This window comes from Macaca mulatta, chromosome 19 (assembly GCF_049350105.2).
Source record: "Macaca mulatta isolate MMU2019108-1 chromosome 19, T2T-MMU8v2.0, whole genome shotgun sequence".
NCBI classification, from domain to species: Eukaryota; Metazoa; Chordata; class Mammalia; order Primates; family Cercopithecidae; genus Macaca; species Macaca mulatta.
Genome location: NC_133424.1, coordinates 7,026,265 through 7,047,012, shown reverse-complemented (window position 1 = coordinate 7,047,012; position 20,748 = coordinate 7,026,265). Strand labels below are relative to the sequence as shown.

Genomic DNA, 20,748 nt, shown 5'->3' with positions numbered 1-20,748 from the left:
GTGCCCGGCCCCAGCAATCTTGAAGTGACCGTACTAGAGAGGCCATATGGAAAAACCATAAAGAGATGGAGAAAGATGCTGGCTGCACCCCAGCTACAGGGCTGGGACTAAGATGAAAACCAGAGTCCTTGCTTACAGCACAATACCCAAAGGGCCGCAAAAAAAACCCTTGGTAATCAGGATCAATGATGTTTTAGTTTAGCAAATTTGCTTATTTGTTTATTTTTTTTTGAGATGGGGTCTTGCTGTGTTGCCCAGACTGATCTCGAACTCCTGGGCTCAAGTGATCCTCCCACCTCAGCCTCCTGAGTAGCTGGGATTACAGGCATGTGCCATCATGCCCAGCTTAAGATAAATAATATTTTAATGAATAGTATTTTAAAAGTAACTATTAAAGCAAAAAACATCCGTGATGAATACATATCAAAATTTTACATAAAGACAGGCTGCGACACAGCTGTTGGGTCCTAGCCATACTGGAGCTTGCGGCAAAAGGAAAAATTTACATCCCTCTATGCATATTTTTAAATGGTCAATGGTTTTAGTAAAAATATTTGCATATTTTTAAATGGTCGATGGTTTTGGTAAAAATATTATCAATGATTTTGCATCTGTTAAAGCCAGAAAAATAAAGTTATAATAAATTTTGGCTTGGGTATAAATAAAATATTTAAACTTAATGTTAGTTTTAACACATAATTTTCAACTTTTTAGTATATTGTTTAATTATCTTAATGTTCTTGGGAAAAAAATAACAAAATAACTGATTTTTTTTTTAGCCACCAGTTTTGGTGGTGATTTGTTCAGTCCAGCAGTAATTAGTTGGAACAGACACTGTTCATTAATCAGTCCCTTTATGCCAGAAGGGAAAAATGTGTCCCAGAGGTCCCGCCTACTTCCTTTTAGGAGGCCCCCACACATTGCTCACCTCCCATTTCCCTTTGCAAAGGGCACACCCACTTCCCTTTGCAAAGCCCCACTTACTACATTTGGGAAGCCCCACCCACTTCCCTTTGCAAAGCCCCACCCACTACATTTATGAAGCCCCACCCACAGCCCTTTGCAAAGTCCCACCTGCCACATTTGTGAGGCCCCATTGCATCTCTGCTTACCTCCCACTTTCTTTGAAAGGCCACACCCACTTCCCTTGTAAGGTCACACCCCCTCCCTCTGCTCACCTTTCACGTCCTTTGAAAGGTCACACCCACTTTCCTCACAAGGCCCCACCCACCTTTTCTCACCATTCACTTCCTTTGAGAGTCCCCACCTACTTCCTTTGAGAGTTCCCACCCTTGCCAGGTCCCACCTCCTCCCTCTGCTCACGTTCTACTTCCTTAGGCCACGCCTACTTTTCTTGCAAGACCCCGCCCTCCCCTTTCCCCAGTGCCCACCTCCCACACTTACAGAGTACAAGTTGTTGTTCTCCTTCATTGGCAGTCTGTACTGGATGATGGCTTTTAGGGGCTCCAGGCTGCTCTGTGGAATCTGAAAGAAAGTTCTCTGTGGGCTTCATGGCAGCCCAGCCCTGGGAAAGACTAAAGCTGGGTTGGATGTCCTAAGCTCTCTCCAGCAACTCCAGCCAATTTTTTTTTTTTTTTTTTTTTTTTTGAGACACAGTCTTGCTCTGTCGCCCAGGCTGGAGTGCATTGGCTCAATCGCGGCTTACTGCAACCTCCACCTCCCGGATTCAAGTCATTCTCCCACCTCAGCATCCCGAGTAGCTGGGATTACAGGCATGCGCCACCATACCCAGCTAATTTTTGTATTTTTAGTAGAGCTGGGGTTTCACCATTTTGGCCAGGCTGGTCTCGAACACCTGACCTCAGGTGATCCACCTGCCTCGGCCTCCCAAAGTGCTGGGATTGCAGGTGTAAGCCACTGTGCCCGGCCTCTTTTCTTCCCCTGCCCACACTATAAAACGCTGCTATTGGTCTTGACTGACCCCAAATGACCTGGTTTCAGGACTCCTGGATTCTTTGTATTCCATATCACTAGCTTCCAACAGTGTAGGTAGAGGATGACAGCAATCTGCCTGAGACAACACATCTCTGACCGAATTATGCTACACAGAAATGTGGATCTTGGTTGATGAGCTAAAGGAAGTCCCTCCCGCTCTCTGTTTTCCAGGACTTTTCACCTTGCAGCCCAGATTTAGCTAACCTTTTAGTTGGAATCAGGCAACAAAAATCCTCCATGAAGTTGGCTGGAACCTGGACAAGTGCAGAGCCCTCTACCCATACCTAGCACGGTAAGAATCAGGCAACCTGCAAGATTCTTGTACTCTGTTCATGCCAAAGAAAGGGGGAGGGGTCTCTCTATGACACTTCTAGCCAATCCAGTGAAAAAGTTACTTGCAACATCCATTTTGCTAATTATAGCCATGCCTGTGGCAGGCATTGGAGAGAAGAGAGAGCAGAAGCCCGTACAGCAGCTGGACAAGTTTTCCAGAGAGAAGAAGAAACAGACATTCAAGGAGCCTGGGGCAGGCAACAGCTTGGGATGTCTGAGGGATATAAAAAGTCCAGGATGGCCAGAGTGGGTACCCAAGACAGTATGACAGGTGAGGGGGCATGAAAGAATGGTGAGGCCCAGATCAGCGGAGCCTTGGAGGCAAAGATGAGGAGTTTGGAGTTTATTTAACTCCAACAGAAAACCACAAGAGAATTAGAGGGTTTAAGCAGAGGAGGATCTGTGATTACTTCCCCAGATCAAAGATCTCCAAGTGGAGCTGGGCATCCAATTTGGAAGGAGCATGTCAGGAACCTGGTTTTGAATCTTCTAGACATAGCAACTGGAACAATAAATCCTCCACAGACTTCACCTTCAATGAAACTAGGAGTCAGAAATAATTCAGATATTTCTTTATTCACTTAAGGCTGGACCTCCTAGAATCAGGACAGAAATCCATAGCAGCCAGGTGAGTGTAGAGGGGAAGGTTGTGTATGTGGCATTTTCCAGTTATGGACTACTCAAATTAAGCCAGCATTCCCAGATGGAAGAAGGATCCCACCCACCCACTAGCACCCACCCCATAGTGTGTTCTGCTAAGAAGAGGACAAACAGGTATGACATGAGTTTTGGGAACCACAGATGCATCACTTAAGAAAGTAATTTTATGAGCAGTGGTTCATGCCTGTAATCCCAGCACTTTGGGAGGCCAAGGCCATTGGATCACTTGAGGCCAGGAGTTCAAGAGCAGCCTGGCTAACATGGCAAAATCCCGTCTCAAAAAAAAAAATGCAAAAATTAGCCAGGTGTGGTGGTGTGCACCTGTAGTCCCAGCTACTTGGGAGGCTGAAGCATGAGAGTCGCTTCAACCTGAGAGGTAGAGGTTGCAGTGAGCCAAACTAAGATGATACCACTGCTGTCCAGCCTGGATGACACAGTGAGACTGTCTCAAAAAAAAAAAAAGAAGAAGAAGAAGAAAAAAGAAAAGAATTTTTAAAAGCTCCAGGCCAGAGGTAGAGGTCTGTCCTTACTGAACCAAGTCAGGAATTAGGAGTCAAAGGAAGCCAGGCAGCAGAAAGTGTTGTATTTTGCTGAGTCTAGCTAGGATTTCACTGAATCTGGAAACTGTACCCAAATTTTGGAGATAGTAAAATGTGAGAAAACATATGGTCAGTAGTGATCAGAGAATGCCATCAATGAAAAGACACATCTCGATTCCAGAGATGTTAAAAAGTGAAGAAATGAGTGGCTCAGAGTCATGAAATCATGTATTCAAGAAACAGTCACAGTGGTCCTTGAGCTGAATGATGAACCTAGCCATCTAGGCTCACCCCTCCCAAGGACTCCTCTCCTCTCCAGGACCCTCCTGCCAAAAGCTGAATCAGCAAACTGCAACTCATTCAAACATGTAGGAAATTTAAAGTTTCCACAATAGCCATACAAAGACACTACAATGAAAAAAAAAAAAGTAACACAGGAGCCAAATTTCACTGTACACAAAGAAAACTCACTGGATAATTTCAACACAATGCAAAAGAAAATTGTAACCAAACATTCCAACATAAAACTAAAAATGTAATGAAGCAAACACAGCTAGAAAGAAAGAACACAAAGCAAACATACAAGCACTCAGGGAAGAGACAGCAGGACACTAGAAAAAAGTGAAACAGGAAGGGATAGAACTTAGGCAAGAAATAGAAGAGAACAACAAAAGCATCTAGAAATGAAGACAATGACAAGAAATGAAGAAAATTATATAGAAGCACAGGCTTGAAATCATCACACTTCCAAAAGAAAAAATAATTAGCAGTGGGATGTATATAAAATAATAGATACATATTTTTACGTGGGGGCTTAAGGCCAGGCATGGGGGCTTATTCCTATAATCCCAGCACTTTGGGAGGCTGAGGCAGAAGGATCAATTGAGGCCAGAAGTTCAAGAGCAGCCTGGGCAATATAGCAAGACCCTGTCTCTACAAAAAAAAAAAAAAAAAAAAGGTTTTTGTTTGTTTGTTTGTTTCGAGACAGGATCTCACTCTGTTGCCCAGGCTGGAGTGCAGTGGATCAATCTTGACTCACTGCAATCTCCACCTTCCAGGTTCAAGCGATCCTCCCACCCCAGCCTCCCCAGTAGCTAGGACTACAGGTGCATGCCACCACGCCCAGCTAATTTTTGTATTTTTTGGTAGAGATGGATTTTCACCATGTTGGCCATGCTGTTCTCACACTTCTGACCTCAGGTGATCTGCCTGCCTTGGCCTCCCAAAGTGCCTGGATTACAGGTGTGAACCACCACACCTGGCCCAAAAAATGTTTTAAAAATTAGCCCAGGCCTGGCGCAGTGGCTCACACCTATAATCCCAGCACTTGGAGACCGAGGCAGGCGGATCACGAGGTCAGAAGATCGAGACCATCCTGCCTAACATGGTGAAACCCCATCTCTACTAAAACATACAAAAAAATTAGCCGGGCGTGATGGCGGGCACCTGTAGTCCCAGCTACTCGGGAGGCTGAGGCAGGAGAATGGTGTGAACCCAGGAGGCGGAGCTTGCAGTGAGCTGAGATCACGCCACTGCACTCTAGCCTGGGCGACAGAGCGAGACTCCGTCTCGGAAAAAAAAAAAGTTAGCCTGACATGGTGGTACATGCTTGTAGTCCCAGCTACTTGGAGGACTGAGGCAGAAGGATCAGTTGAGACCAGGAGTTCAAGGCTACAGTGAGTTACAAGCACGACATTGCACTCCAGCCTGGGGACAGAGTGAGACCCTGTCTTGGAAAAAAAAAAAAAAAGAAAAGAAAAGAAATGGAGGCTGAATATTAAACTAAGTTAATATGAATTGGAAATCAAACTCCTCCACTTCACTCTGCTTCTCCAAACATCAGCTTCACCACGTATACTAATGAGGTCACGGAGGACTCTTGCTGAACCGATGTATGGCCTTATTCTAATGGCCCTTATTAGAATTTACCTGGGAGAAAAAGAACACTTGCCCAGAGCCCTGAGGTCTCCCTGGGTGACTTTGGCAGGCAGTGTGTAGGGGTTTGCTGGGTAGGGGTTTACCGAAAGGATTTTCTGTAACTGTTGATCATTCTCAACCAGCAAGATGTTCACTTTGGCATGAGTGATGACATATTGACAAGCCTCGGCAGAGTTGGTGGCATAAATACCAACACAGAGACCCCTGGGAAAAGAAAACACATTCATGTGTGCATCCAAACACACCTTAAAGGCAGAATGGTCTGGAAGGTCAAGAGAGAGGAAAGATTTGCAGGCAAGTTCTTAAGTTTGCAGCCACAGCACCAGCTTCCCTCCCTTCCCAACTTAACGGTGAAGACAACAAAAATGACAATGATGATAAGAGTGACAGCTCCTATGATGTCACTATGACAACAGGTCGTGGAACACTTAGAACACCCCATTTTACAGATGAGAAAAACAAGGATCCGGCAGTGAAGTTACTCAAGATTACACAGCAAGTAGGTGTTAGACCTAGGATTTGAACTCCTCACTCAGCTCCTGTTCCCATCATTCATGGCCTTTTGTGCTTGCAGGTGGCATCCTCTTTTGCTTTTAATTTGCATTTCCCAATGGATAATGACATTGAGCATCTTTACACGTGCCTTTTGGCTACTTTCCTTTGTGGCATTTCTGTTGAAATCTTTTGCCCCTTTCAATTTTTTTTTTTTTTTACCTTTTTATTACTGAGTTACAGAATTCCTTTATATATCTTAGATACCAGTCTTTTGTCAGAAATTTGAGTTTTAAGAATATTTTCTCCCAAGTATGCAGTTTGCCTGTTCTTTTTTTTTTTTTTTTTTTTTTTTTAAGATGGGGTCTAGTTCTGTCACCCAGGCTGGCATGCAGTAGTGCAGTCTCAGTTCACTGCAACCTCAACCTCCTGGATTCAAGCAATTCTCCTGCCTCAGCCTCCTGAGTAGCTGGGATTACAGGCATGCATTACCACACCTGGCTAATTTTTGTATTTTTTGTAGGGAAGGGGTTTCGCCATGTTACCCAGGCTGGTCTCAAACTCCTGGCTTCCAGTGATCCACCCGCCCCTGCCTCCCAAAGCGCTGGGATTCCAGGTGTGAGCCACCATGCTCAGCAACTGTTCATCTTATTGGTGTCTTTTAATAATCAGACTTTTTAATGCTAATAAAAAGTCCTATTTGGCAACTTTTTCTCTTATGCTTTTTGCTCTCTGTGTCCTGTCTAAGAAATATTTCGCTACCCCCAGGTTGTGAAACCATTCCATCCTTTCCTTTTTCTAGAAGCTTTAGAATTTGACTTGCATGATTTGGTCTGTAATCCATCTCAATTTAATTTTTGCATATGATGTGAGGTAGGGATCAGGGCTGATTTATTTTTCCATACAAACATCCAGTTGGTCCATCACCACTGGATTACTCTGCTGCCTTTGTTGGAAACCAGTGACCATGTATGCATGGAGCTATTTCTTGCTCTCTGCTCTGTTGATCTAGTTGTTGTGCTTTTAATATGTCAGGGAATGAAGCACGTTATAATTATTTGGGATGGTTACTCTCATCACTGTTCTTAAGCACATACTATTTGCTAAGCGCTGTGCTAAGGGTTATTGAATCTTCTTATTGAATCTTACTTAATCTCTTATTGAATCTTCGTAACAGCCCTGTGAGGCAAAATATATATATTATATATATATAATATTATCTATACTATATATAATATTACTATTAGGAAGGAAGGAAGAAAGAAAGAATATATATTATATATATTATATATATATTTCAACTCCCTGTAAGATGGGGTAGTATATGCTCATAAAAATTTGGAAAATAGAATATAACATATTAGGGTGTTCTTAGTCTCAATGATGAGATATAACTAATGTTAATATTTATTTCTAGTCACTACCCTCAATTTCTTTTCCTTCCTTCCTTCCTTCTTTCCTTCCTTCCTTCTCTCTCTCTTTTTCTTTTCTTTCTATTTTTTTTTTTTTTTTTTTTACAGACAGGGTCTCACTCTGTTGCCCAGGCTGGAGTGCAGTGGTGTGATCATAATTCACTGCAGTCTCAACTTCCTGGGCTCAAGCCATCCTCCCACCTCTGCCTCCCAAGTAGTTGGGACTACAGGCACACACCACCATGCCTGGCTAATTTTAAAAGCACCTTTTTCTTTTTTTTTTTTTTTTTAGAGACAGAATCTTGCTATGTTGCCTAGGCTGGTCTTGAGCTCTTGGGCTAAGGCAATCCTCCCACCTCAGCCTCCCAAAGTGCTGGTATTACAGGCATGAGTCACTGTGCCCAGCCTCTCAATTTTTTCATAGCTGTGGCTGCTGCTACTGTTGTCATTGCTGTTGTTATTATTAATCTTGACTCGAACAAATGAGTTCAGGTCTCAGGGTCTTTATCCAACCACAGCGTGATTCTGGGGAAGCCACTTAACCTCGATGGGTCCCAGATTATCGTCACCATCATTATTACTCGGGATCATGTTGGCACCTACCTCAAAGGGCTACCATGAACAGTCAATGATATCATATGGGTAAGAGTGACCAGCAATAATTGCTATATTAATAATTAGTATTTTATTTTATTTTTTTTTTTTTGAGACGGAGTCTCGCTCTGTCGGCCAGGCTGGAGTGCAGTGGTGCGATCTCGGCTCACTGCAAGCTCTGCCTCCTGAGTTCATGCCATTCTCCTGCCTTGGCCTCCTGAGTAGCTGGGACTACAGGTGTCCGCCACCACGCCTGGCTAATTTTTTGGTATTTCTAGTAGAGATGGGGTTTCACCGTGTTAGCCAGGATGGTCTCCATCTCCTGACCTCGTGATCCGCCCACCTCCGTCTCCCACAGTGCTGGGGTTACAGGTGTGAGCCACCGCGCCTGGCCTGGTATTTTAAATGTTAAGCGTAGTTGTAACCATACAGTGTATAAATATTTTGATACCTGCTTTGTCACCTCTGACATCAAAAATGTTTAAAATGTGCTCTTCAGAGCCATCATTTCAAAATATTACCCAGAATCCCATCCAGAAGGCGTCTCATGGTTTAATCCCCAGCTGTGGGACACTTAGGTTGTCCCTGACTTTTACTTAGGTTGTCCCTGACTTTTTGCCATCACTAATAACACTTCCAAGAAGCATCTTCGTGCATAAGCCAAAATATATTCTCATGTTTTGGTTTTGCTTCTTTAAGTAACACTCCCAAAGGTAGAATTACCAGCTCAAAAAGAAATCAATATTTTATTTTTACTTTTTTTTTTTTTCATGATTAGAGCCTGGGCAACATAGCAAGAAACCATCTCTACAAAAAAAAAAAAAAAAAAAAAAAAAGGAAATTAGCCAAGTGTGGTGGTGTGTGCTCATAGTCCCAGTTACTCTGGAGGCTGAGGCGGGAGGATCGCATGAGCCTAGGACTTCAAGGCTGCAGTGAGCTGTGATTGTACCACTGCATTCCAGCCTGGGTGACAGAGCGAGACTCTGTCTCACAAAAACCCCAAAGCAGACAAACAGAAAAACCCCAGTGGTATGGTGGCATCTGGACTGGATTATCATCTTTTATTTAAATACTGAGTAACCTGGTAAACCAGACCCCAGAGATGAACAAAACACAGTCAGTGTCATGGGAGATTAATGTCGAGATATCCCAGCCCCTCCCTAACTCCCAGGTAATATAACTAGAGGAACTCCCTCTTTTATTTGTGTGTGTGCATGTGTGTTTAGGAGCTATCTTTTGTTTGTTCGTTTGTTTGTTTGAGACAGAGTCTTGCTCTGTCACCCAGGCTGGAGTGAAGTGGCATGATCTTGGCTCATTGCAACCTCCACCTCCCGGGTTAAAGCAATTCTCCTGCCTCAGCCTCCCAAGTAGCAAGGATTGCAGGCACCCACCACCACACCCAGCTAATTTTTGTATTGTTTTTAGTAGAGATGGGATTTCGCCATGTTGGTCAGGCTGGTCTCTAACTCCTGACCTCAGGTGATCTGCCCACCTTGGCTTCCCAAAGTGCTGGGATTACAGGCATGAGCCACCGTGCCTGGCCATTTTGTGGATTTTTAATTTTTTTTTTTTTTTTTTTTTTTTTGAGACGGAGTCTCGCTGTGTCGCCCAGGCTGGAGTGCAGTGGCCGGATCTCAGCTCACTGCAAGCTCTGCCTCCCGGGTTTTTACGCCATTCTCCTGCCTCAGCCTCCCGAGTAGCCGGGACTACAGGCGCCCGCCACCTCGCCCGGCTAGTTTTTTGTATTTTTTAGTAGAGACGGGGTTTCACCGTGTTAGCCAGGATGGTCTCGAACTCCTGACCTCGTGATCCGCCCGTCTCGGCCTCCCAAAGTGCTGGGATTACAGGCTTGAGCCACCGCGCCCGGCCTTAAATTTTTTTTTAAATTTTTATTTTTAGAGCAGAGTGCTGACTCTACTGCTCACTGGCCGTATGAGCCTCAGTTCCCTCATCTGTAGATAGGAGATGATAGGACCCACTTCACATTGCTGTCGTGAGGTCTTCCAGGATCGTACACACGGAGCACAATGCTTCTGCACATAATCAGAAGCCTCTAAATGCTGTGATTATTATTTTGTCTGCAAAAAGTTCTGCAGCTGAAGAAAACCAAGAGGTCTGACACCGCTGGTCTAATGGGTGTTATTGCGTATGACCTGTGATCAGAATAATGTGTTCGTGTATCTATCCTGCCTGCTAACCAGGGCGTTCATCCAAAATTCCTGTTTGCATCTCACACCGAACAAGCCCAGGGGTCCCAGGCCCAGGGTAGCGGCTCCTTAATCCTCACCGTGAACCAAGCCAAGGACCTTACCCAGCTAGGATGGCGCCAACAGCAGTGATAAACCACTCCGCAGAGTTAAACCCCAGGATGCCAACTCCGTGGAAACGCTCCAAGCCCAGCTGGGAAGGAAAAAACCAGAAAAACAAAGCGTGAACACAGAGATGTTACATCATTAGGATATGTGACGTTAGAGTCAAATGTAGTCGCACGGAGGCTGGGCGCGGTGGCTCACACCTGTAATCCCAGCACTTTGGGAGGCTGAGGTGAGAGAACTGCTTGAGGTTGGAAGTTCAAGACCAGCCTGGGCAACACAGTGAGACCCCTGTCTTTACAAAAGAGTAGAAAAGTTCGCCAGGCATGGTGGTTCACCCTTGTCGTCCCGGCGACTTGGGTAACTGAGGCAGGAGGATCACTTGAGCCCTAGAGTTCGAGGCTGCAGTGAGCTATGACTGTACCACTGCACTCCATCCTGGGCAACAGAGTGAGACCCTGTTTCAAAACAAAGCAAAAGTAGCCACACGGAGTGGGAGACAGCGTTGAGCCTAAAATCTGAGGTGTAATATTGTTTTTTGTTTGTTTGTTTTTTTGGGTTTTTTTGAGACGGAGTCTTGCTCTGTCGCCCAGGCTGGAGTGCAGTGGCGCAATCTCGACTCACTGCAAGCTCTGCCTCCCGGGTTCACGCCATCCTCCTGCCTCAGCCTCCTGAGTAGCTGGAACTACAGGCGCCCGCCACCACGCCCGGGTAATTTTTTGTATTTTTAGTAGAGACGGGGTTTCACCGTGTTAGCCACGATGGTCTCTATCTCCTGAACTCGTGATCCGCCCACCTCAGCCTCCCAAAGTGCTGGGATTCCAGGCATGAGCCACTGTGCCTGGCCGTATTTTTATTTTTAATGAAAGTATTCAAGGAATGATATCAGATAGTGGTGATAAGTTGCATATGTAGGTCGGGCATGGTAGCTCACGCCTGTAATCCCAGCCCTTTGGGAAGCCGAGGCGGGTGGATCACCTGAGGTCAGGAGTTCGAGACCAGCCTGGCCAACATGGTGAAACCCCATCTCTACTAAAAATACAGAAAATTAGCTGGGCGTGGTGGCACATGCCTGTAATTCCAGCAACTTGGGAGGCTGAGGCAGGAGAATTGCTTGAACCCGGGAGGCAGAGGTTGCAGTGAACCCAGATTGTGCCATTACACTCCAGCCTGGGCGACAAAAAAAAGAAAAAGAAACAGGGTCTTGCTCTTTTGCCCAGGCTGGAGTGCAGTGGGTGATCGTAGCTCACTGCAGCTTCGACTTTCTAGGCTCCATCAATCCTCCCACCTCAGCCTCCTGAGTAGCTGGGACTATGGGCCTGCTCCACGGAGTCTAATTTTTAAAAAATTTATTTTTGTAGGGCTGGGTGTGGTGGTTCACACCTGTAATCCCAGCACTTTGGGAGGCTGAGGCGGGTGGATCTCTTAGGTCAGGAGTTCGAGACCAGCCTGGCCGACATGGTGAAACCCCGTCCTATTAAAAATACAAAAAATTAGCCAGGTGTGGCGGTACGCATCTGTAGTCCCAACTACTTGGGAAGCTGAGGCAGGAGAATTGCTTGAACCTGGAGGCGGAGGCTCCAGTGAGCCTTGGATCCAGTGAGCCAAGATCACACCACTGCACTCCAGCCTGGGCAACAGAGTGAGACTCTATCTCAAAAAAAAAAAAAAAAAAAAAAGTTGCACATGTAAAGGTACAGACTTGCCCTGAGTGTGGCTGAGAATAAACCAGGAAACTCAGAAACAAAAGTAAGCATCCTTAGGGGAAATCTCCCTCTTTGTTCTGGGTACTGCCAACCAACATTGTCGGCTCTTTTAGTCATATGGGATCACGGCTGGCAATGATCTGCTGTTCTTGGGGGAAAAGGAACCATTTGCCTGCTGGTGCCTCAGGACGAGATGCCAAGTGTTTCAGTGACCAAAAGGCTGGCTTTATTGTGGACAGAGTGTGTTTTTATTAATGCCTATTAATAATAATTACACTGATTAATTTCTACTTGGGGCTGCAGGTAGTTTTGTTTGTTTTTCTTTTTGGTTTTGTTTTTACTTTGGTCTCCAAGTTTTGTTTTTGTTTGTTTGTTTTCTGAGACAGAGTTTCACCCAGGCTGGAGTGCAATGACACGATCTCGGCTCACTGCAACCTCTGCCTCCTGGGTTCAAGCAATCCTCCTGCCTCAGCCTCCTGAGTAGCTGGGATTACAGGCGTGCACCACCACACCTGGCTAACTTTTGTATTTTTAGTATAGATGGAGTTTCACCATGTGGGCCAGGCTGGTCTCAAACTGTTGACCTCTTGACCTTGATCGGCCGAACTTGGCTTCCCAAAGTGCTGGGATTACAGGCATGAGCCACCATGCTTGGTCAGGTCTCCAAGATTTAGAGGAGGAGAGGGACCTTCAACTCCACGGAACTAAGAATATGCCTAAAGGAGACCATCTTTCAGGAGAGATGAACTAGCCACAGCGACATAGTATGAGGGTGGGGCCACCAAGAAGAAACCCAGCCCAAACACATGGTTCTCTCTCTTTTTTTTCTTTAAGACACGATCTCACTCTGTTGCCCAGGCTGGAGTGCAGTGGTGCAATCACAGGTCACTGCAGCCTCAACCTCCCAGGCTCAAGTGATCCTCCCACCTCAGCCTCCTGATAGTTGGATCTACAGGCATGTGCCGCTGCACCTGGCTAATTTTAAAATTTTTTGTTGAGACTGGGGTCTGTGTTGCCCAGGCTGGTCTTGAACTCCTGGGCTCAGTGATCCACCTGCCTCAATGTCCCAAAGCCCTAGGATTACAGACATGAGCCACTGACCCCAGCCTTTTTCCCTCTTTCTTTTGCTTCATTCATTCTAGGGGGGACTTGCAAGCATGCTGTGAAGACACTCAAGCAATTTTGTGGAGAAGGCCATGGAATGAGGTGCTGAGACTTCCTGCCAATAACCAGCCATCTAGGTAAGTAAGTTTGGAAGTAAAGCCTCCAGCCCTGATTGAGCCTTCAGATGAGACAGCCCCAGCTGATAACTTGGCTGCAACCTCATGAGAGACCTGGAGCCAGAACCACCCAATTTCAAAGTAGCTCCTAAATTCTCAATCCACAGAAATTGTGAGATGATAAATGTTTGTCATTTCAAGTCAGTATGTTTTGGGATAATTTGTTATGCAGCAGCAACTAACTAATACATAGATATAGTATGTTAGGGACAAATGCAAGATACAGAACCATGGGTGTAGTAGGCTATTATGTGTGTAAAATTTTGCATATATAAAAATTGTATTTTATGTATATATACATAATCTAGTTCTCAAAAGGACACACAAAAAACTGACAATGGTGGCTGCTTCCTTGGAGAGGAACTAGATGTCTGAGGCTCATGAATCAGAGGGAAATTTTTCACCAATTAACCTTTGTATCTTTTGGTGCCCTGTGAATTTTGTACCACATATATGTACGTGTATTACCTATTCAGAATGAATGGTTGAACAAAGGAGAATGAATGAATGGATCTTACCTTGATCAAGGATTTTGCAGCCTTCCGACAAGCCTCGTAGTACTGGTTGAAATTCAGAACTTCCCATTTTTTGCCATTCAGGGATGCAAGGGCTGGATAAATTCCAAATCGGTTGACTGACTCTCGAAAAAATTCAGGGATGGTCATCGGGGTCTCATGGCCCGGTCCATGTTTGGATAGCCTCAGAAGGACTTCTCCATCTCGACAGGTGGTCCACAGCCTGGGAGTAACTGCAAATAGTTACCAGAGTTGGGTGGCAAATGTTTTAATTTATTTAACAACTTTGGATAGGGGGCGGTTGGTGTCTTTTTGGACCTAAGGTGCTGAGAGTTGAATTAATCCCCTTTTAGGGTGAAGTTATGTGGTCAACACTGGCAAGACAAGCTTCCTTTCTCTTTATTTATTTTTTCATTCCCCCCCTCAAAAAAATTTTAATAAGTCGAAAGGATTGTATACCAAGCACTTTCTTACCCAACACCTAGATTCTACAACTGCTAGCATTTTAGTATATATTATCACACATCTGTCCTGCTATTTTTGTTCTGTCCATTGTTTTTTGTTTTTTTGTTTGTTTTTTCTTTTCTTTTCTTTTTTTTTCTGGAGACACAGTCTTACTCTGTCAGCAGGCTGGAGTGCACTGGCACAATCACAGCTCACTGCAACCTCGACCTCCTAGGCTCAAACCATCCTCCCACCTCAGCCTTCCAAATAACTGGGACTACAGGTGAACACCACCATGCCTAGCTAATTTTATTTTTTAATGTTTTGTAGAGATGGGGTTCTACTGTGTTTCTGAGGCTGATCTCAAACTCCTGGGCTCAAACAATCCTCTCTCAGTTTCTCAAAGTGCTGGGATTACAGTCATGAGCCACCGCACCTGGCCCCATCTTATTTTTTTTATTATTATTTTGTTTTGTTTTTGTTTTTGAGATGAAGTTTTGCTGTTCTTGGCCAGGCTCGGCTCACTGCAACCTCCGCCTCCTGGGTTCAAACAATTCTGCTTCAGCCTCCCAAGTAGCTGGGATTAGAGGCATGCACCACCACGCCTAGCTACTTTTGTATTTTTAGTAGAGACAGAGTTTCTTCATGTTGGTCAGGCTGGTCCCGAACTCCCAACTTCAGGCAATCCGCCCGCCTTGGCCTCCTGAAGTGCTGGGATTACAAGCGTAAACCACCATGCCTGGCCTATTATTATTATTTTTTGAGACGGAGTCTCACTCTGTTGCCCAGGCTGGAATGCAGTAGTGCGATCTTGGCTCACTGCAACCTCACTACCCACACCTTCATCTCAGAAATCTGGCCTCTAGAATTGTGAGACAATACGTTTCTGTTGTTTCAGACACTCAGTTTGGGGAACTTTGTTAAAAAAAATTAGCCAGGCATGGTGGTGCATGCCTGTAATGCCAGCTACTTGGGTGGCCAAGGCACGAGAATCACTTGAGCTTGGGAGGCAGAGGTTGCAGTGAGTTGAGACTCACTACATTCCAGGCATGTGCCACCACACCTGGCTAATTTTTGTAGTTTTAAGAGGCAGGGTTTTGTCATGTTGTCCAGGCTGGTCTCGAATTTCTGGCCTCAAGCAATCTGCCCACCTCAGCTTCCCAAAGTGCTGAGATTACAGTTGTGAACCACTGTGCTCAGCCAATTTTCTAGGGATTTAGATGAATATTCCACCCCTTGGACCCATAAAGGTCCCCAAACTCCTTTTGTGCATGACGCTATCTTTCGAGTACTCCCGCACTCCCTCTCCTTGAATGTGCATTTTGCAATGCAAGTACTTTTATTTGCCATAAACCTCAGTACTTTCAGTTTTTTTTTTTTTTTTTTTTTTTTTTTAAACGTAGTCTCACTCTGTGGCCCAGGCTGGAGTGCAGTGATGTGATCTTGGCTCACTGCAAGCTCCGCCTCCTGGGTTCACGCCATTCTCCTGTCTCAGCCTCCCAAGTAGCTGGGACTACAGGCACCCACCACCATACTCTGCTAATTTTTTGTATTTTTTAGTAGAGACGGGGTTTCACCGTGTTACCCAGGATGGCCTCGAACTCCTGACCTCGTGATCCGCTCACCTCGGCCTCCCAAAGTGCTGGGATTACAGGCGTGAGCCACCATGCCTGGCCCACTTTCACTATTTTCTGACTTGTTTCTTGAATTCACTCTCGATGGTGTCAAGAGCTTGGACAATGGCTGGGTTCGAGGTCCCACTGGCATTTGAGGACCTCCCCCAGCCCACTGGTATCAAAGCTGTCTATGATGTCACCATGTCCCTTGACTTTAGCTCTGGCAGTAAAATGATTACAGCCTAATGTTTGTTTTTTTTTTTTTTTGAGACAGAGTCTCGCTCTGTCACCCAGGCTGGAGTGCAGTGGCGCGATCTTGGCTCACTGCAAGCTCCGCCTCCCGGGTTTACGCCATTCTCCTGCCTCAGCCTCCCGAGTAGCTGGGACTACAGGCGCCCGCCACCACACCTGGCTAATCTTCTTGTATTTTTAGTAGAGACAGGGTTTCACCGTGTTAGCCAGGATGGTCTCGATCTCCTGACCTCGTGATCCGCCTGCCTCAGCCTCCCAAAGTGCTGGGATTACAGGCGTGAGCCACCGCGCCTGGCCTATAGCCTAATGTTAATAAGTCACTATGATCATATCTGTGCCATATCCACATGGATGGTTCCTGGGTACTTTATCCACTTGGGCTCACCATCCTGACAGGCAGGTGCTGTTATCAATGCCCCCATCATTCAGATATGCAAATGAGGCCTCCAAAGAGCAAGTGACTTGCCCAGTGTCACATGACCAGTAGAGCAGAGCTCTGAATTAAGTGAACCACTTGCCCTGCTACCTCAACACCTTATCAAGAGTAGAAAATAGGCCCCAGGCTGGGCATAGTGGCCCACACCTGTAATTCCAGCACTTTGGGAGGCCAAGGTGGGAGGATTGCTAGAGCCCAGGAGTTCAAGACCAGCCTGGGGAGCAAAGCAAAACCCTGTCTCTTCAAAAAAATACAGAGCTGGGCATGGTGGTGTGCACCTGTAGTCCCAGCTACTTGGAGGGCTGAGGCAGGAGGATCACTTGAGCCTGTGAGGTCAAGGCTGCAGTGAGCTATGATGGCACCACTGCACTCCGGCCTGCATGACAGAGCAAGACACTGTCTCAAAAAAACGGGTGGAGGGTGGGGGTCAGCAGGGTCAGTCAAGGAACGGCTACATCTTTCTAGATCCAGACTCCTCTGCCAAGAGCCTTTGTGGAATCAACGTGCCTGTCTCTCTCCCATGCACTCTTTAGTGCAACATACCTTGTGTTTTATTCATGTCTACTTCAAGATCTTTAGCTCCTTCTTGAGTCTTTGGGGTTCCAATCATTCAAGGTGTGCAGAAACCATGCTTCACAGTACTGCAAGGCAAAAAAGCAGGAGTTGAACAGGATTGGTAAAGGGGCTGTAGGTATGAGGCCAACTCCTCCATCCACTAGTCATGTCTGCCTAGCATCCTGGGATCCATTGGTCATGCCTGTCCTGGGCCTGGGAGGAGAGGAGAGTGGCGGGCATGCCAGATACTACAGCATTTGTAAAACCCAGAGGGTATTCAATCTGTGAGTTTATAGAAAAAGTGTGGGCCTATACACAACTCTGTGGGTGAGAAAACATTTTCAAGCCTCCCAAGGGAAAGAAACTCTTATGGGACCACACATTTACCTTCTCTTAAAGGTAGTATTAATATGAAAACTCAAAGGGCCTAAAGGAGAAACAGGATAAATCTTGCTACATAAAATTTTTAAATTTTCCACATAGCAAAGAATACCATAAACAAAAATCAAGAGATCTACAAATTAGGGAAAGATATGGACAATACATCCAAAGTATAAAAGCTTGATTTCCTTCATATGTAAAGAACCCTGAGGAGTTAGTCAGAAAAAGACCAAAACCCAAAGGGAAAGTGGGCAAAGGACATGAACAGATAATTATCTGAAACTAAAAAATGACTTTTAAAAAGAAGAAAACATGCTCAAACTCAGTCCTATGAGAAATACAATAGAAAATATGATGCAGTTTTCACCTCTCAGGTTAAGTAAGATCAAAAAAGGTGACAATATTTCCTATTATGAAAATGTGGGAAAACAGGTGCTCTCATTCATTGTGATAAAATCAATGCCATCTCTTTAGAAAACGTTTATCAGTAATCAGACTTAAGATCACATGGGGTTTTGTTTTGTTGCCTAGGCTAGAGTGCAGTGGCACAATCTTGGCTCACTGCAGCCTCCACCTCCTGGATTCAAGCAATTCTTGTGTCTCAGCCTCCCGAGTAGCAGGGATTACAGGCCACCATACCCAGCTGAATTTTTTTTTTTTTTTGAGATAGAGTCTCGCTCTGTCGCCCAGGCTGGAGTACAGTGGCGTGATCTCCGCTCACTGCAAGCTCCGCCTCCCGGGTTCACACCATTCTCCTGCCTCAGCCTCCTGAGTAGCTGGGACTACAGGCACCCGCCACCACGCCCGGCTAATTTTTTTGTATTTTTCGTAGAGACGGGTTTCACCGTGTTAGCCAGGGTGGTCTCCATCTCCTGACCTCGTGATCCGCCCACCTCGGCCTCCCAAAGTGCTGGGATTACAGGCGTGAGCCACCGCGCTTGGCCTATGCCTGGCTAATTTTGTATTTTTAGTAGAGACAGAGTTTCTCTGTGTTGGTCAGGCTTGTCTCAAACTCCCAACCTCAGGTGATCCACCGGCTTCAGCCTCCCAAAGTGCTGGGGTTACAGGTGTCAGCCACTGTGCCTGGCCTAAAATCACAAATTCTAAATATCAATTTATTTCAATCAAAAATGTCCCCAGATATGGTCAACTTTGTCCCCTGGGGGAAGTGGAGGCCAAATTATTGGTCGATATTTATTGAAACTGATTTTTCCAGTGGCTTTCAGGGAGGAAAATTGTGCGATTTTGTTCATGATAAAGAGTGGACTCGATACAAGAATCAAGCAGTTGTTCTGAATTCTAGATTTGCAGTAATGTTTTATGGACTGTAAATGTTTCTATCAGTGAGCGCAGGAACCCAGCAGGCAACAACTTGAGTAAACGCTTTGGTGAATGAAGCCCTCTAACATGCACGTGGTTCTTACACCAGCCCTCTGCCTGGAACTCTCTTCCCCTCAGATAGCTGGGACTACAGGTGCATGCCACCATGCCTGGCTAATTTATTTTTATTTTTATTTTTGTAGAACTGGGGGCCTCGCCATATTACCCAGGCTGGTCTTGAACTCCTGACCTCCAGCAATCCCCCCACATCGGCCTCCCAAAGTGCTGGGATTTGCAGGCGTGAACCACCGCACCAGGCCCTTCTTTTCTTTATAAATTACCCATCTTCAGGTATTACTTTATAGTAATGCAAAACGGGCAAATAAAATTAGTATCCAGAGTATGACAAGAACTCTGGATTTAAAAGACAAAAGTAAACAACCCAGTGTTTTGTGACGAAAAATGTAAGCAGGCAGGTCACAAAAGAGGAGCCTGGATGGGCTATAAATCCTGGACAAGATGCTCAGGAGGTTTGGTCATCAGGGAACTGCACGTTAAAAAATCACACAATCATTTCACCCCCAGCAGATATGCAAAAATGCATGCAGCCTGGGCGCGGTGGCTCATGCCTCTGAGCCCAGCATTTTGGGAGGCCGAGGCAGGTGGAGCACTTGAGCTCAGGAGTTCTCCACAGAGGACTTGTAAGTTACTAGTAATATTCGATTTCACAAAGTGAAAAGGGCACACAGATATTTATTGTTATTCATTAAATCGTGCAGGTATGTTTTGTGTTATTTTACGCGCATTATATGTTTTGCAATTTTAAAAGGCCATGTAGAGTTTGGGTGCGGTGGCTCACGCTGTAATCCCAGCGCTTTGGGAGGCTGAGGTGGGCGGATCACGAGATCGGAGGTTGAGACCATCCTGGCTAACACGGTGAAAGCCCGTCTCTACTAAAAAAAACACAAAAAATTAGCTGGGCATGGTGGTGGGTGACTGTAGTCCTAGCTACTCGGGAGGCTGAGACAGGAGACTGGCGTGAACCCAGGAGGTGGAGCTTGCAGTGAGCCGAGATCACGCCAGAGTGAGACTCAGTCTAAAAAAAAAAAAAAAAAAATTAGCTGGACGTGGTGGCGGGCGCCTGTAATCCCAGCTACTTGGGAGGTTGAGGTGGGAGGATCGCTGGAGCCTGGGAGGCAGAGGTTGCAGTGAGCTGAGATCATGCCACTGCACTATAGCCTGGGAGAAAGAGTGAGACCCTGTCTCAAAAAAAAAAAAAAGAAAACACGTGCCCTTCTCCCATACCACTGGCACCTGTCACTCTTCAAGAGGTGTGGTTCTGGCCATCTGGCAAGGCACCTGGAGCTGGGACATCTGGTCACTCAGGTGTTTTCTTCTTCCTGCAAAGACAGTAAACAGGTAGCCCCTCCTGGAAACCTGAACATGAGCTGCCCCTTCCCAGCCCCCGTCACCCTCTCCGTCCAGCCAGGATGATGGTGGTGGTGGCAGGCAGGAGGTTGGGTGGTTTCCCTCCACAACAGGCCTTCTACCCCGTTCAACCTTCCAGAACCTTCCATCCCAGCCACCTCTTGTGACATCACTGGCTGTCCCTGCCTCCGCACACCACCCCCACCCTAGGGGAAGCTGCTTCCAGGATGGGGAGATTGCTTTTTCATGCATTGTTAATTGATTCGTGCACGCACGCACTTCTGTGTGTGTTCATGACATTTTTATGGAGCCATGACCGTAATGCCAGGGATTGTGCTGGATGCTGGAGACATAAAGATGAACAAACCCAGGCCAGGCGCGGTGGCTCACGCCTGTAATCCCAGCACTTTGGGAGGCCGAGGCGGGCGGATCACGAGGTCAGGAGATCGAGACCATCCTGGCTAACACAGTGAAACCCCGTCTCTACTAAAAACACAAAAAATTATCCGGGTGTGGTGGCAGGCGCCTGTTGCCCCAGCTACTCGGGAGGCTGAGGCAGGAGAATGGCGTGAACCCGGG

General features: G+C 46.0%; 2 protein-coding genes across 19 annotated transcripts in view; one reads left to right on the top strand and one right to left on the bottom strand.

The window, feature by feature from the left end:
• ACSBG2 (acyl-CoA synthetase bubblegum family member 2) overlaps nt 1-20,332 on the bottom strand; it is a 47,043-nt gene extending 26,711 nt beyond the window's left edge. For 2 of the 8 annotated variants that reach the window (XM_015122615.3, XM_077979420.1), the window contains exons 1-6: nt 20,056-20,298; nt 17,029-17,126; nt 13,741-13,970; nt 10,236-10,324; nt 5,510-5,630; nt 1,405-1,485 (exon numbers count right to left, since the gene is read on the bottom strand). In XM_015122615.3, coding sequence (XP_014978101.1) covers nt 1,405-1,485; nt 5,510-5,630; nt 10,236-10,324; nt 13,741-13,970; nt 17,029-17,095 — 588 coding nt within the window. In that variant the 5' untranslated portion in view covers nt 17,096-17,126; nt 20,056-20,298. The other 6 variants (XM_077979421.1, XM_015122618.3, XM_077979422.1 and 3 more) reach the window with 5 other exon arrangements.
• Nucleotides 1-20,748, top strand: part of RFX2 (regulatory factor X2) — a 205,281-nt gene that overhangs the window by 32,855 nt on the left and 151,678 nt on the right. For 6 of the 11 annotated variants that reach the window (XM_077979405.1, XM_077979403.1, XM_077979397.1 and 3 more), the window contains one exon: nt 13,085-13,183. The gene's annotated coding sequence lies outside the window, so the exon portion shown is untranslated. Of the gene's footprint in view, nt 1-2,127; nt 2,249-13,084; nt 13,184-20,748 lie in introns of all 11 variants that reach the window. The other 5 variants (XM_077979404.1, XM_077979406.1, XM_077979394.1 and 2 more) reach the window with 1 other exon arrangement.